The 15788-nt window shown below is 36.9% G+C and overlaps 1 protein-coding gene across 1 annotated transcript in view; it reads left to right on the top strand.

Annotated features, from left to right (window-relative positions):
* Positions 1-5078: 5078 nt before the first annotated feature.
* The window catches only part of dac (dachshund), a 1035159-nt gene continuing 1024449 nt past the window's right edge, over positions 5079-15788 (top strand). Inside the window, exon 1 of the mRNA XM_068229282.1 lies at positions 5079-6102. Within this exon, the coding sequence (XP_068085383.1) occupies positions 5306-6102 (797 nt within the window). The 5' untranslated portion in view covers positions 5079-5305. The remainder of the gene's footprint in view (positions 6103-15788) is intronic.

Genomic DNA, 15788 nt, shown 5'->3' with positions numbered 1-15788 from the left:
CTTTTACAACTCAACGGATGAAGTACAAAGGTAAATTCATAGCGGTCTGGTGAGAATAACACGCTAGAACACGTGCTTGCAGTCCGAGACAGAGATTTATTTAAAATTGTGGTAAAATAAAAATATTTAGAGGTTTGATCATTTTTTTTAAATCTTCTAGCGGCTCGATAACATAAACATATTTCTATTTGTTTATTGAAATCGATTTTATGGTGCAAAGTGTAGCAATCATTATATCTCAACAAAATTAAAGTTTACTTTTATGTTTTAAGTAAATTTGTGGACTATATTCATAGAGAAACATTTAAAGATGACACAGATTTTATAGGTTAAGTTAACTTATTTATTTTGCAAATGCTTATTTTTAGGATATTTCTAATTTATTGTAGGATGTTTAAATTTGTGAAGCTCTTTTTTTTTTATTTCGGAGGAGGTTTCAATCCCCCTAACTCCCCCCTGGGTACGATCTTACTTTGAGATATGGTAGTTTGACCGTAATGAAAATGAAATTATGTTTAAGTAAAACTCATTATCCTCTATCCAGCGCTCTTTTACTTATCAGTACTTGTTCAAGTTTATGGTGGTATTAATGGAATTTTTTCATCACAATCGGTAGTTCAAAATAATATTTACTGGGCTGAGTTGCTCAGACAGTACAGCGGCGACGATCTTCTGAGCCAAAATTGCGGGGTTCGATCCCGGCTCAGTTCGGTGGTACTTGAAGTTACTAAAATACGACAGCCTCATGTCACTAGATCAACAAATTAGGTTATTACAACATGAACATATTATAACTCAGTTTTTGACAGGACATGGAAAGTTTGGATCATACTTCGAGAGGTTTGGAATCAGTATTCAGAAGCCCTACAGCTGTATCTGTGAAATGCAACAAACTGTTCCTCATCTTTTATTTGAGTGTCCGATTTTCAACAGGAGTAGATATGAATTATTAATGCATTTAAACATGTGTAATATAGAATACCAAGCACCTCTCACTGTGGTATTTCAGAGAAGATACTGTTATAAAGTGTTTGTTAAATTTCTCCGCCTCATTTATAAGTCATCTCTATTTTAATTCAATTGTCATGTATTAACTTAGTCTCACTATCTATAGCCCTAATATACTACTTGTAAAATAGGGTTTGTAATGGGAAATTCAATAATAATAATAATAATAATAATAATAATAATAATAATAATAATAATAATAATAATAATAATAATAATAATAATAATAATATATGGGATTGTAAATAAAGGGTACAAATCTCTGTACATGATTATGCGGGTATTTAGGGGTTGTAGTGAGGGTGTAAAGGAGAGGGCATAAGTTAGGCTATAGGTCTCTGGTAAGACCCCAACTAGAGTAACTTATGCTTCCAATGTATGGGACCCTCACCAGGATTATTTGATTCCGGATGTTGAAAAATCCAAAGAAAAACAGCTCCATTTGTTCTGGGTAATTTACGACAAAAGAGATGAGTTGCTCGACTTAGTGGTATTTTCCGAACTGTCAGTGGAGAGATGGTGTGGAATGATATTAGTAGATGAATAATTGTGAGTGGTGTTTTTTAAAGTATGAAAGATCACAATATGAAGATAAAGTTGGAATTCAAGAGGGCAAATTGGGGCAAATATTCATTTGTAGGAAGGGGAGTTAGGGATTGGAATAACTTACCAAGGGAGATGTTCAATAAATTCCCAATGTCTTTGCTATCATTTAAGAAAAGGCTAGGAAAACAACAGATAATGAATCTGCCACTTGAGCGACTGCCCTAAATTTAGATCAGTAATGGCTGATGACTTACTTGCACAAATAATTTTACTATAAAATTTAGTAGCTAATAAAATGTTCACAGTTTGAAATCAAATATTTAAAAATGAAAGGAGTAGTATTTATCTTACTGTAAGGAAACTTTGTGCTGGAACTATTTTCCTAATACAATACTTACACCCAACTGGGTGCCTACTACAAGACTACGGTCAAAAATTTGCGCTGATGTGCCAAATAGCAACTTCACGTGTTTAGCACCATATATTCACAAGAACATCAAAGATCCTCAATTTTACAAAGAAACCGCTAGTAGACGTAAGGTTACAACTTGGAAAAAAAAATCGTATACACAAATAAGAATAGCCTACTTCTTGGACTTCATGGAATGCAACACATTCATAGGGGATTATCACACAAAGAGGCCTGGATTAACAATTATGAAACATAAAGGTGGTGATGCAGAGTGCTTAACTAGGTCCGGTTCCATGGCTAAATGGTTAGCGTGCTGGCCTTCGATCACTGGGGCCCGGGTTCGATTCCCGGCCGGATCGGGGATTTTAACTTCGCCTGGTTAATTTATCCGGCTCGGGGGCTGAGCTGAAACGTTCAGTTCATCCGAAGTCAATTCATAATTAATAATTAGAAACATACAGTATTGTAGCTGGCTAAATGGTCGTTAAGACCGAAAGCTAAAATCTAAACAAAAATGCTTAACGAGTCATTGATAATGCCTACGTACCCTATTATGATGTTGAATATATTTCTGGAGTTACCTAACCCTTTCAAGATATTCCACGTGTATTTTGTTTTACCTCCCCTGCTACCAAAAAGCAATCCTTCAACTGATCAATGCTCAAGTCGAATGCTGTAATATTCGCTTAAATGTGGGGGCATGGTCCATAAATATCGTTCTTATTTTTTCTGTCAACCTAAATCGCCTACTCAGTGTCTCTTTCAAAACGAATTGTGGGATCCAACACTAAGGGCGCTTTGTTTTTTTTTGTTTTTTTTTTTATGAATTGCAACGATGTCGGCTCTTCTATTCGACCCCGGAGAAGACACACAGTGAACTTCTTCTTCATAAACTTGCCACTTAATTTCCCTTAATGCTGAAGCTAGAGCTGATCTAAGCCTGTGATGGTGATAATTCCTTTGCAGTGCTCCCTTGGGACAGATACCAAACACGTGTCCTAAAATTTCAGTCTCGTCACAGTCGGGAAAAAATAAAATAAAATTTGCAGATTGTAGACCTAGAAATAGGCCTAGGTTTTGACCGTGGTTACCCCAGTTGATAGAAATATACAGTATACTCCGTGTGCTAAAATAATTTATTAAGGTCATTTATTTTGTTCCAGTATGAAGATTCCTAAGTCAAAGAAAAACCAATTTTATTTTAACGGTAAAAATTAAATAAATTAAATTATTAAGTAAAACTTTTAGAAGTCGAGATTTATTAAATCTGCCAGTAATTTAGTCTACTTAACGATGAATATAGATAATATATCACAAGGGCTTATCACAGTCAATAGTTGAAATTAATAGTTAAATGAACACAGTTTGAAACGAAATATCAGCCTTTAAAATATAAAAATAATAACTCTCTTACTGTGAGAAACCTTCGTGCCGGAACTTTTCATGTCAAGCGCTATTTTTCTAACCGTCATATCGGAGCAAAAATAACAAGAAAAAGACATTACTTTATCCGTATTGGGTAAAGGACTTGTAAGACGATATTAGAAAAAGGAAGGAAATGCTAGCAGCATAGCCCCCAAAGGCAGCGAACGAATGACGTCCACGACGACGAACAGGACTTTTTCTCTGTCGTTTACCACTATAGAGTGAAACAGGAGTTCCACACTTGCATCCTGGTGTCTGCTCGAAGGGGCGGGTCCTGCTACTTGAAGCAAACCAGGCGGAACTGGCGCGCCGGCCAATCACAGGCAACTGCTATGTAAAGTGGCAGCCAATAGGGAGTAAGGTGCGCATATCGTGTGGATAATAACAGTTTCCTGGGCCTCAAATGTTCGACCCACCAAAGGGGAAAATATCTACTTTTTTACCTCCTTTTTATCTCTCTCACACAATCTTCACTCTCTCTCTCTCTCTCTCTCTCCCTGTCTCACACGCTCGGACTGTCTCACTCACTCGGTCACACTGAAGTGTACAGACACACACATATTATGTCTAATAGTTGGACACACATATAAAAATAAATGATGGAAAAAACCTAACCAGCATGGCAAATAGGAGAGGGGAGAAAACGGGAAAGGGACAGATTATTTTTATTTATGTGACTGGAATTATTTTTCGCAGGACTAGCTGTGCTGCTGTCGAGGTGGATAGACCTTTATACCGCAGAGTCCGGATAATTTTCATTAAATGTACAGTTTCTGATATAAACAGGTGTGTACAGATGTGCGTGTGTGAGACTGTGAATTAATTTTTTTTTTCAAGGAGAGGAAAAAATAAATAAGATAACGGTGAGGGCGGAGAAGAACAGATTAAAATAGGAAGATTATCAGCTGCATTTAATAACAAGTTTCTGATTTTAAAAAGGGAAATTTGAACTGTGCAGACGCGTGTGGGTGAGACTGTGAATTTTTAAAACGTGTTTCTAGAAGATCAGAGTGAGGATAGAAAAAAAAAGGAAGTAAATTCTAGAAATAGTTTCCTCTAGATAGGGACGAAGCATAAAATTAGTTGATAAAATACAGCGGAGGACTCCGGCATGAGTAAGAAAGGTGAAGGTGTGTAGATTTATGAATATCAGAGAGACGAAGAGAAGACGGCGGGCGCAGCGGAGAGGTTAGATTTGAGTGCTCTAAGTTTTGTGATTCTCCTCTCTTCCCTCCCGCTACGTGTCTCCCTCTCTGGCACCCAACCTGCCTCTCTGCCCGCTCCCCTCTTGCCCTAGTGCGGCTCCCTTCCCCTCGATCACCCGCGTGCGCCCGCTTCTCTTATTGTGTTGCTAGACAGAGAGACATACATACAGACAGTCGGACAGACAGACAGACTTACAGGCAAGTTGCGAGTTGGTACACTATTGCAGTCTCTAGCCTGCCGTAAGGTTGATACTTGTACAACTGTCCTCGATCAACAAAAACACTGTCCTCCGGGGTGTTCCAGAGAAGAAGATTTACTGTTCCACCGTTACACAGTAACAAACTTTATTGCATCAGTGCGAAGTGTTTACAATAATTAACAGTTCAAATTTTTTCAATATTTTTTTCCATGAAGAACTTTCCGAACTGGACAACTGGGACTGGAACAGAATGGATCTTAGTGTTAAATTCGTGAACTGAAAAATAAGGCATAATCGAGTGAAAATTTAAATCAGGAAGAAACCACGTGTGGGTGTTACTTAAAATATAAACAAAAGTGTATTTTTTCTCTGTGGTGAAAAAAGAACCCGGCGACTTTGACGTGTTGACCTCGGAATCAAGAGGTAACGTAGTGTTTTTTTCTAGTTTCACTTTTATAGAAAAAACGAAGGGGAGTGGATTTCATTGATAAGAACTGGTTGGTAGAATTATGAGTATGGATTCCGTGATGGACTCATCATCCACGAATAGTGATCACAGCAGTAATGGCTCGTCGGCATCGCCACCAGTGACCATCAAACCGCCTCTCACACCTCCAGGACCTACCACCAACAATAGTGGTGGCAATAACAATGGTGGAACTCCAACAGGTCAACAACAGCCTCAGCAGCAGCAACCTCCTCAGAGCCCTTTGAGTATGGTACGTCAGCCTGCCAGCAGTCCAAGAGACCAGGCACCTCCTACACCGCAGCATCAACCGCAGGCTCTTAGTCCACCGGCTGTATCAACACCTAACAGTATCACCGCAATACCACCGAGAATATCGCAATCAGTCATGCCACCTCTTCCACCACCAGGGTTGGGACTTTTGAACTCTCTAGGAGGTGGCATGATGCATCACTCCCCATTAGATCTTATGGCAGCAGCCCACCATGGGGCACCACCAAGATCGTACAACAGTCCACCACCGATATCCACCTCAGACCCCACCGCTAACGAGTGTAAGCTGGTGGATTACCGCGGTCAGAAAGTGGCAGCTTTTATCATTGCGGGTGATACCATGCTATGTTTGCCTCAGGCCTTCGAGCTGTTCTTGAAACATCTGGTGGGTGGTCTTCATACCGTGTACACCAAACTTAAGCGTCTGGACATTGTACCCTTGGTGTGTAACGTTGAACAAGTGCGAATCCTGCGTGGCCTGGGGGCGATACAACCTGGAGTGAACCGCTGTAAACTTCTTTCCTGTAAGGACTTTGACACTCTCTACAGGGACTGCACAACAGCCAGGTACGCATAGGCTTGTTTTCTGTTTAAGTGGTAGTGTTTTCTTGTGGTGCTAATTTGGTTTAGATCGTAGACTACAACAGTCCGCCACCAGTATCAACCGCTAAGCTGGTGGAATACCGTGGTCAAAAAGTGACAGCTTTTATTGCGGGTGATTTTATGCTGTGTTTGCCTCAGGCTTTCGAGCTGTTCTTGAAACGTCATTTTTGTCTCTTAATCCACTGACACGATTCGGCATCTTCAAATCACAAGAACAATTTATAAGTACAGTTCGCCCTTTGAAGAAACTTAGCACGGAATTCGTACATGTCTTGTCGTTCTCTGTCGAGTTTACTCAGTTGAATCTAATAATAATAATTCAAAACAATATGAGAGAGTTTGATTTACGGAGATTACCGTATGTCTCTTATCAGTTGTGATCTACCGGTTACTAAGTAAGGACAATGTTCAATCATTCCACACGACACCAACAACCAATGCATTTTATATGCGCAGTATTCTTTTTACCCAACAGTAACTACTGTATAATAATTCTATTGCACGCTGTAAATGTTGAGAAGTGTTTTTCTGTTTTCGTGTATAAAACAGCTTTACTGTAACACTGTGATGTAAGAACAAGTAACCTATCGCAAAGGGATACCAGAGGCGTTTCTCATTGCGACGCAAATTTTCCTAGTGATTTATTTGCCTAGATCAATGTTTCTTATAATAAGGAATATTATTTCTTTGCTTTAATTAGGCATTCTTTTTCGAACGAAAGTAGCATAGTTCTGTCGAAGCACAGTATGAAAAGTTCCGGTATTTTAGAAACAAGTCCGCAAAAAACTCGTTTGCAAAATATGTAAAAACAAATACATTTGTTTCCTCTGCAGTAATAATTATTATAACATTCCAGTCGGGGAGAATTCCGGGATTTTTCCCCCGATTTAACACTGTACTTTATTTTAATAAATTAAGTGCCTACGATTCAATCGAGTGCATGAGGCGTTATAAACTACCGAAGAAAAACTCGTCCTTTGAAGAAACGTGCCATAAAATTAGTGTATAACTTGGCGTTCTCATTCAAGACGGTTAGTTGAATCTAATAATAATTCTGTTAAATACGAGAGAGTATTTGGCTATGTTACATAAGACATGCGATTGTGACAGTTTCAGTAACATAGGTTGCCGTGAAATTAATTACATTTTCTAGTCATGAACACAATTTAGTGCGCTTTTAGGAGAAGATAAAGTTTACATAAGCTTTCCGTTTTGTTTGAAGTTTTAGTTTTTTGGGGTGGGCTTCAAATTTCTAAGCGTTTTGATCTATTCTGAGGAATATTTTCTAGTTGTCTCTCTCGTTTATCTCCTTTGTACCGTGTGACTGAATGTAGCCTACAATAGGGTCTAATCAAACTTTAGTTTGTCAGCTCTTATTTGGGAATGTTTGTGATTATGTGTGTAAGCGAATGTCTTGTGGATAGGAATGATTTATGCTATCCGATGAATTTTAGGTTTCTAGCGGCATCTTTATGAGTTTAAAATAATATGCATTGCTTTGTTCGTTTTTAATAGTTCACGGACAAAGAATTTTAAACACGTTTACAAATTTTGTTGGGATCACCCTCTCTGATACTAGCATTATGAATTTCTAAGTCTCTAATCTTTTTTTTATAATTCTACGGAGTTAATAAAGGTTGTAGTGTCTTATAGTAATTGAACATTCTATATTTCATTTTGAATTAATATAACTTATTTGGTAAGAAAACGTAGGATGTGAAGGGCTCGCATAAGGCACAGTGGTTCTTCGTGCTACGTAGATCTCCGTTTCGTATTTACCGCGCTAATCCTAACCTAGCGGCAACTCTCTTCCAGAAGTTTCGTGAGTGGGTGGGTAATATCTTTGCCACTCACCACACACCGGCGTTCATTTACGGCAAACTGTAATCCTAATTCATGTTTTTGTCATAATAAAAGAATTTGGATACACACAAACTGTTCAGCATCGTAAATTTGTAGTCTGACAGATTATTCTTCTAACTGACATCACGTAACAATTCGCAATCTAAATCTAAATTTTAAAATAAATCATGCACCTATTCGAATATGTAAACACACTTTCTTTACAGTGCTTGTTCATTTTTGCGCTGTTTCATTACATGCAGATATTTGCGGCAACTGAGAATTGCTGAACGGCACTAATGAAAGACGGTTCTTATAATTATTGCATCGCGTGCTACGAACAAATTTACAGAGGACCAAAAAAGTTGCTTTTTTTTATCTCAGCAGAAGCGTATTATGTTGTTTCCAAATATATTGGAGTATCGCAAATAGACTGTCATTTTTCGTGCCTTCTAAGCATTGCATATTATGTGAGAACGCGGCTTTGTGCTTCCCAGATAATTTTCTCGAATATTCAGTTCTGGGTTTGAGTTTGTTTACAGCTATAAAGAAGGGTCATATAACAAGTTCGCTTTATCCATCTATTTTAATATTCGTGAATTCTTATCTCAACAATAATACATGCTTTTATGGCTCGGAATTCTGAATATCGTATTATTTTAATTTTAGATGGTTTAAACGTGACAAGGTGCCTTCTCGAAGTTTAGGAAGTTTATGTTTTATTTACACAGCATAAATCTTGTCCGTAACTATTTCTTCATTCTAAAACTTCCTCTATGTCTAGTGTTAAAAGAATGGCTAGATCTTTTATATGAACCATAATCTTTGTAATTTTTATATATAAAACATATTCAATTGTTGACAATGTTAGTAATTTTGAATCGCACCAAAGTCGATACATATAATATATAGAAATTTACAAAAGGTGTAACAGGCTAAATATAGAATTTTCCTCAAAATTCGAGTTTTAATATTCGCCTATTGTTAAAAATTGTACAAGGTTGAACATCTTTAGACAATACCTGGTATTTTATTCATATACATATAATTAGCGTTGCTGTGAAGACTACTTTGTACACTTGAAGAAAATGAATAGACTTATATTTACCGATTCGTAATCCATTGACTAGAAACAGCGTCCTCAATTCATGTAATCCAAACAAACCACGTGTTGAATTTTCCCTCCCACAACGAGTTCATTCGAATGTGATTTCATCGTTTTTACCTAACTTTAGTGTTGGAAAAATGAAACCGCTTCGTGAAGTGATTCCAGTTAGAACTATTTTGAGCATGTGTAGGAAATTTTCTGTTAATATTTGCACGTTTGATAAATATGACATTTATTTTACTAAATAAAACTGATTTTAATATCTTGATGCTTATTAAGCACGAGGAATTTCATCAAACTCTTCTCTAGAAATTTAAGTCTATTACATGTATCTAAAGCCAAGTTGTACTTAGACCTGCAGTTACTATAGAATCTGACTTATGTCAAAGTCTACCTTAAACTTAAACTGCAAATAATTCGGGTAGGAACATACATATTTAAGTACATTTCCCTAATATTTGCAAGATATTGTCTTTCTATGTTATCAAAAGTGTTGTTCGGTGTGCGCTAATGAAGATTATATTGTCACCCTCTAAATATACCTAGTTTCTTATCAATTGTATTTCTTACTTGCGGAAAGTTGGCATTACTTAAACGTGCATATGACTTATTGAAACCGTTAATACAGACTAATTTCTTGCTTTCCTTTGCTTTCAAATTTGGTGGGAAGAGTCCAAATCAAAGGTTTATTTTATGAGGATCATAAGAAGATCTAGCAATAACTTTACTTCAGTACTGAAATCATTCTTAAGAAAGTGTTCGTTAAATGATTGCAGACAGATAAAACCATTTCTATACATGAAAAGCTCTGATTTACACATTTGTAGTTGAGGTGAAGAAACATTGTTAATAGAGACTGTGTTCATACAGTTGGTAATATAGGAATTTAATTAAGACTTGTAGAATTTGTTTCACAATACGTAGAAATAAGAATATATTCCTATCATTTACTTTCAATTTATTGTGGGTTGGATTATCTGGTACTTCAAGCTCTGAATTCGTCCTGAATTATTTAGCATTCAGATTTCACCGGCTGGACAGTGTTGTTTAATTGAATCGTCATACGAGACTCGTTTATTTTAAACAAGATCGATTACTAGACTTTGCTGGGCCTATCAGTTCCGGTCAGAAATACAAGTCACGAATATGCGCCCAACACCTGTCCATTAGGAAGTGAATCGCGAAGGAACGGGTTAACAACTCAGAGTGTCGCAAATTTATTTTTCAAATATATCTTCAGTAAGGGAAAGGAAACACGACAGTTTTCCTTTTACGATTTTCTTAGATACCACACATAATAATTTACCAAAAACAAGGGATAATAACAGCGATAATGTAGCCTAGAAATTTCTCAATAGTTACATTTATGGTGATGTGCCAAAAAATGTTAAACCAAATGTCTTAAGCTCTGTCAATAATTGGCTTTACTTCATTTCTGACATGACATTAAAGTTGTTTTGAACGAGGACACAGACAACTAAACCCTATTAATCATCCATTTTCATGGATTCTAGGTCATAATATTTGCAGAGAGATTTTTCTGCCATAGTCTTCCGCATTGATTCAGTAGCCCTTCGTATGATATCCTGATGGCATTGTAACGCTTTGTCCAGGATCTAACTTTTCTCCCCCTCATCAGTAAGTAGGGCTGTTCGTTTTACTCTCGCTATCTACACACCATGTATGGAAGTTTCTAGTCTCAGGCAAGATAGAGAGAGCTGTCAAAAATTTCAATATGGTTCTTATTTATGTTTCTACGAGCTCCAATTGCCCTAGACACTCTCGCCACCTTCCAAGTATACTAAAATTTCATCGGTTTATCCCTTGTCTTCAAATTTGTATTCAAAGAAAGTGAATGACCATCTTGTACTGCAAAACGGATTTTTAACCTTCATCATTGTGACTAGTGATTTCTTTAAAATTTCTCTGATCTAAATTCGCTGTCAGTTATTTACAAACTGACTTAATTACTTACTTATTGCAAATAGGTCCGAAGAGGATGTTATGCGTACATGGGTAAATAAAAGGGTATTATTATTATTTCTTCCGGCGAAGTTCAGTAACTTAATCTTACTTGTGTGAACAATACACTAAGCCCCCTACGCTAATTAGAATATCCGGATCATCTATCACATGATGTATTCAAACATGATGTACTGCATGTGTTGACATATTCAGATTTTACTCTCTCACTAAACAACTCCAACATTTCTGAGAACCTATAAACCGCAAGTGCTATATGACTGAAGAGGTACGCCATCGAAGAGAGAGTGGGCCTACCTGGTATACAGTATTATAAGTACTTGTGCTTTATTTTCTGTCCTCCTTTTCAACAAAATCACTGTGTTTCAGTGTATGCTTTAGTGACTTATCGCCATGTTCTATTAGCACTTCTTCAAATTGATAAAGGTGATCTTCTCTATGCACAAACATTATATTCTTAAGTTCAGAATATAGGCAATTGTTAGTTACATACTGTAAGTAATCCTCGGTTGTTTTTCCATTCTCCTTCTTCCCATCCAGTTTGTCCATATAAGTGCCACATAATATGTTCATGCTTCTTTTCTTCCTTTCCAACAGTTCTTCATCCTTTCATTTCACTGTTTCTACTCTCTGTGGTCCAGTTGCCACTTTTATTCCTCTTCTAATTCAAACCCTTGAGGATTTTTTTATAATCCTCTGAAAGTTGTTCTGCCTTGTATTACATTTTCTGATATCCCAATCTCTGGTATATCTTTTAAATCCACCGGCTGTCATTCTTGTCTTGTAAACGTGGTCTTCAGGAAGTTCATTCATATTTCTCAATTTTAATTACCTATTTTATTGCGAGTGGTTATACCTGAGCTGCCAACTACAGGAATGTCACATGCAATTATTTTATTTTTATTTAACTTAATATAGACTATTTTGCTATCTAAATATCATAATGAGGTTGATATATGTTTCTAAGCAAAGCCCCGTATAACATACAAAGCTGCGTACTGATAAGTATACTTCTAGTGGGACAAAGCCTTCTATCTTTTCTCCTACTGAGCAAAGCGCCATATAGCATACAAAGCTATATAATCTATTGATAAATATATATATTGTCAGACAAAGCCCCCTATAGGTCTATATTCTCACGTATAAAACACAAAGCTAGATACTGATAAATATATTTTCACTCGGGCAAAGCCATCCATGTCTCTTCCTACTAAGTAAGGCCCCGTACAAAACAAAAACAAGACAAAGTCTCCTAAATCTTCTCGAAAACTTATCTTTTAAATCCATTGTTAATACTGAACAAACCCATCCAATACGTTTACCGCTCTGAGTCTCATCAGCCTTCTGGAACCCGTACGGTAGCCTATAGTTAAGCATAGCTGGGTGGAAAGAGAGTTTTGTTTTCCAACTGAGAGGTCTAAAACTGTTCCATTACCATCATCTTGTAACAGTTTCTCACTTCATGCTAATATAATCTGAGCGGGGAATGCTGCACACATTTAACAGTAAGATAAGTTTAAATATTTACCACTGATCTTCATTTTTTCAAACACTCACACTCGCTCAGTCAGTTATTTACGTTGGATTTCTCTTATTCGTCTTTTTCCTGCCTCTCTCTCTGTCTCTTTATTTGTAAAGCGCGAGCTAGGTTTGCGTGTAGGAGAGGATCTAATACGTTTCTCGTGTACCAAGTTACAAGTCTTTGCTAGAGCAAACAACACACCATAGCAGCAGCACCATCTCGTGTTTTAAGAACACATTTCTAACACATCAGCATCACATGTCAAAGCATGACTGAGTGAACACATCCACTCACATTTGTACAGTGCTAAAAATATCAGTGATTGTTGTAAAAAGTGACACTTTACTCTGAAACTGATTTTCTCACAAAACGTGGATGACAGGGAAAATACTTGTAATCGTACTTGTTTTTAATCCTTCTGTATAAAGACTGAAACGAATATTTTGCTTGTACTTCAGATTAGTTCTTCCTCTGCTGTTGTCTCCTGAGAGAAGGTTGATTACCATCATGCAGTAAATTTTCCTAAGTTTTGTTTATACATCAGAGTAGGCTGCATCGTGCATGTCGTAAAACTGTGAAGGGTTCCCCGTCCAGGATAGTCTTCTCTACCCTCGTCAATGTTTCCCTCTACCTTGCCTTCTGTTTATGAAATTATACTTCTTTTGTTCCTAAAACTAGGGCTAAGAGTTTACCTGTTATTTTCGTCTTCTTTGGATAAAGCTTGCACCAAAACACAGAGAAGAGTATTTCCTAGAAAGTGCTAGAGTTAAGAAGAAAATGCGTATCGATTGCTTTCTTTAAAAACCTCGTATGTCCCAGTGCTCTTCCTATCCATTCTGTTCCTCAAGACTGGCCTCGCCTCCCAGCCACATATTTATATGCAGTCCATCAGAATAATTTTCGCTGTGTTCATTTTCCTATGCTAAGGTGTAAAGGAAAATGGACCTTATCATTCCGTATTGTAGGTATATTGCTTGCATTGCGCATTTACACACTCCTACAGTATATTGCATTCAAGATTATTTCTTTCTTTACTCATTAGCACAGGTAAAATGAACAACGAAAATTATTCTAATGGACTGCATATAAATATGTGGCTGGGAAACGTGAAGAGTCTTAAGGAATATAATTGGCAGTGGACCATTGGGACATACGAGGTTTGAAAATAAAGCCATCGATATAAACTTTTCTAGGAAGTTAAATCTAGGTAGGCTCCACCTTGAAGTTAAAATAGCAGTGCGCCCAGTCATATCATATACGCAAATAACAGATGAGCAGAAACTCTATGTCACAGAAATGCGTAAGTTATGTTAAACTGGGCTCGTGTGGTAACCTCTGCCAGTCTGTAAGACTAAGCTAACTCCCATCCAGGAAAAGCTTACAGAAAAACGAATCAAGTAGTATGGACATCTTCAAAGTTGACCTGCAGGTTACGTCGCACTTCCAGTCGACCGCCTAGAAACTGAGGGAAATCCAGCGATAGGACGACCGTAAATCAGATAGAAAACTCGTGTTTCAGAAGACCTGAAACAATGCAGTATACCCGAGGATAGGGTCCAAGACGGTGTAAGAGAGTGACCAAAATACAAAATATGGGAGAGAGGCTAGGAAGAAGAAGAAAATCTAGGTAGGCTCCATTTTTTAACAGGACTAACCGTTTAGTTTAGGATCCTTAGCGTACATTTTCCTCTGACTTAACATTTTTTTTACTGCATGGCCCCCTTAAGGGTCAGCGTGATAGTAAGTTGGCTGTATCTTAATCTAAAGTATCAGCTATAACCTTTCCAAACTTGAGCTCGATCCGTTTGCGTGAAATAAATCAACAAACAAACAAACCAACACTCAGATTTATATATCACTAAGGATGTGAACAAAATTCACTAGTAGGCCTACGAAAATGTTCATTTGTATAAGAGTTGATAAATATTTTAAAGCTATTGAAAATGAGCAACCTATAGTCTCTTGGCTTTTTGCATTATAGACTGTATCTTGTAGTAATACGCCTGTTATTAATTGCCTGTGTGAAGATGAATTTAGGTTGGCCGCAAACCACTGGTGTTTTAGAAGGATGAGTATTTTGTTATATGGAGGAGAATACAGAAAAATACGCTGTGTAACATGCCGTTATTTTGTGGATTCTATTTTTAAATGTTATTTCCCAAGGCTTATACTTCATTATCTTTCTGACCCTGTTCAGATGCGTGATTCAATTAATGCGCGAGTTACAAAGTCCAGCAGACGGTTATTTACTCGAGTCCTTGGGTCCCTTGAAATACTCTGTACTTATTAGTAATCACTGAAGTATAAAAAATATTGATAACCTAGAATTAATTTTTGTATCAAAATGAAAATGAGATACATGTCTTCTGTTAACAATCGTCGTTTTCAGCGGTCACTTAATTTGTGCATTTGACATGTACGTAGTAAATTACAGTAAATATAAGTAAAATATTATGTCCTACAGTCAATTACTAGCCGTGAATTTGCAATACATTCTAATGTACCTTTAATTCAAAAATTCCTGAATTGTTAGTTTCATTGTACCCATGCTTCAATTATATCTGTAGATGGTTGTGATTTTTAGCATACAAGCTTTTAAACTTATTTCGCTAGGTTTAAAAGTCCAGTCTTAACTTTTGTATGTCAAGTTAAAGTAGATTTCGATACAGAGATCTGTTTATACTTGTATTTTCGTTTAAGAAAAGGGTCATCGATCATACTGTAGATTCTGAAGTATGATACATTCAAAAAATTTGTAAAAATAAAACAGATCTCCTTGAAATCAAAAAACACGTAGTTAACATGTTACGCGTTATACATTGTCTGATAAAGCTGTCTGTTTCCGACAAACCAGACGAAGTGGACCAAGAAAAGAAGTCTATCTACCTACAGTGTCGTATTATAAGAATAAATATGAACTGGACGACATGGTCTCATGATCGGTGAGAGAGGGACAGTCCCTACGAAGACGATAGGACTGATGAAGACCTTTAACATCAGTACCAAGGAGTTCATCGACTCGGGGCTGAAAGCGCTCAGGGGTTCTCTTTTGATACTCAGACACCACTTATACTCGCCAGACTGAGACATAATTTACTTATTTTTGTTATTGAATGAAATTTTTCGTGTATTCTTTGTCTTTGGCAGCCTCCAAGTGGCGGAAAATTTTGAAAATAAAATTTTAAAATAATGATG

Source organism: Anabrus simplex, chromosome 9, assembly GCF_040414725.1.
Source record: "Anabrus simplex isolate iqAnaSimp1 chromosome 9, ASM4041472v1, whole genome shotgun sequence".
Lineage (NCBI taxonomy): Eukaryota > Metazoa > Arthropoda > Insecta > Orthoptera > Tettigoniidae > Anabrus > Anabrus simplex.
Note: the sequence above shows the minus strand (reverse complement) of the source record. Positions and strands in the feature narration are given on the sequence as shown.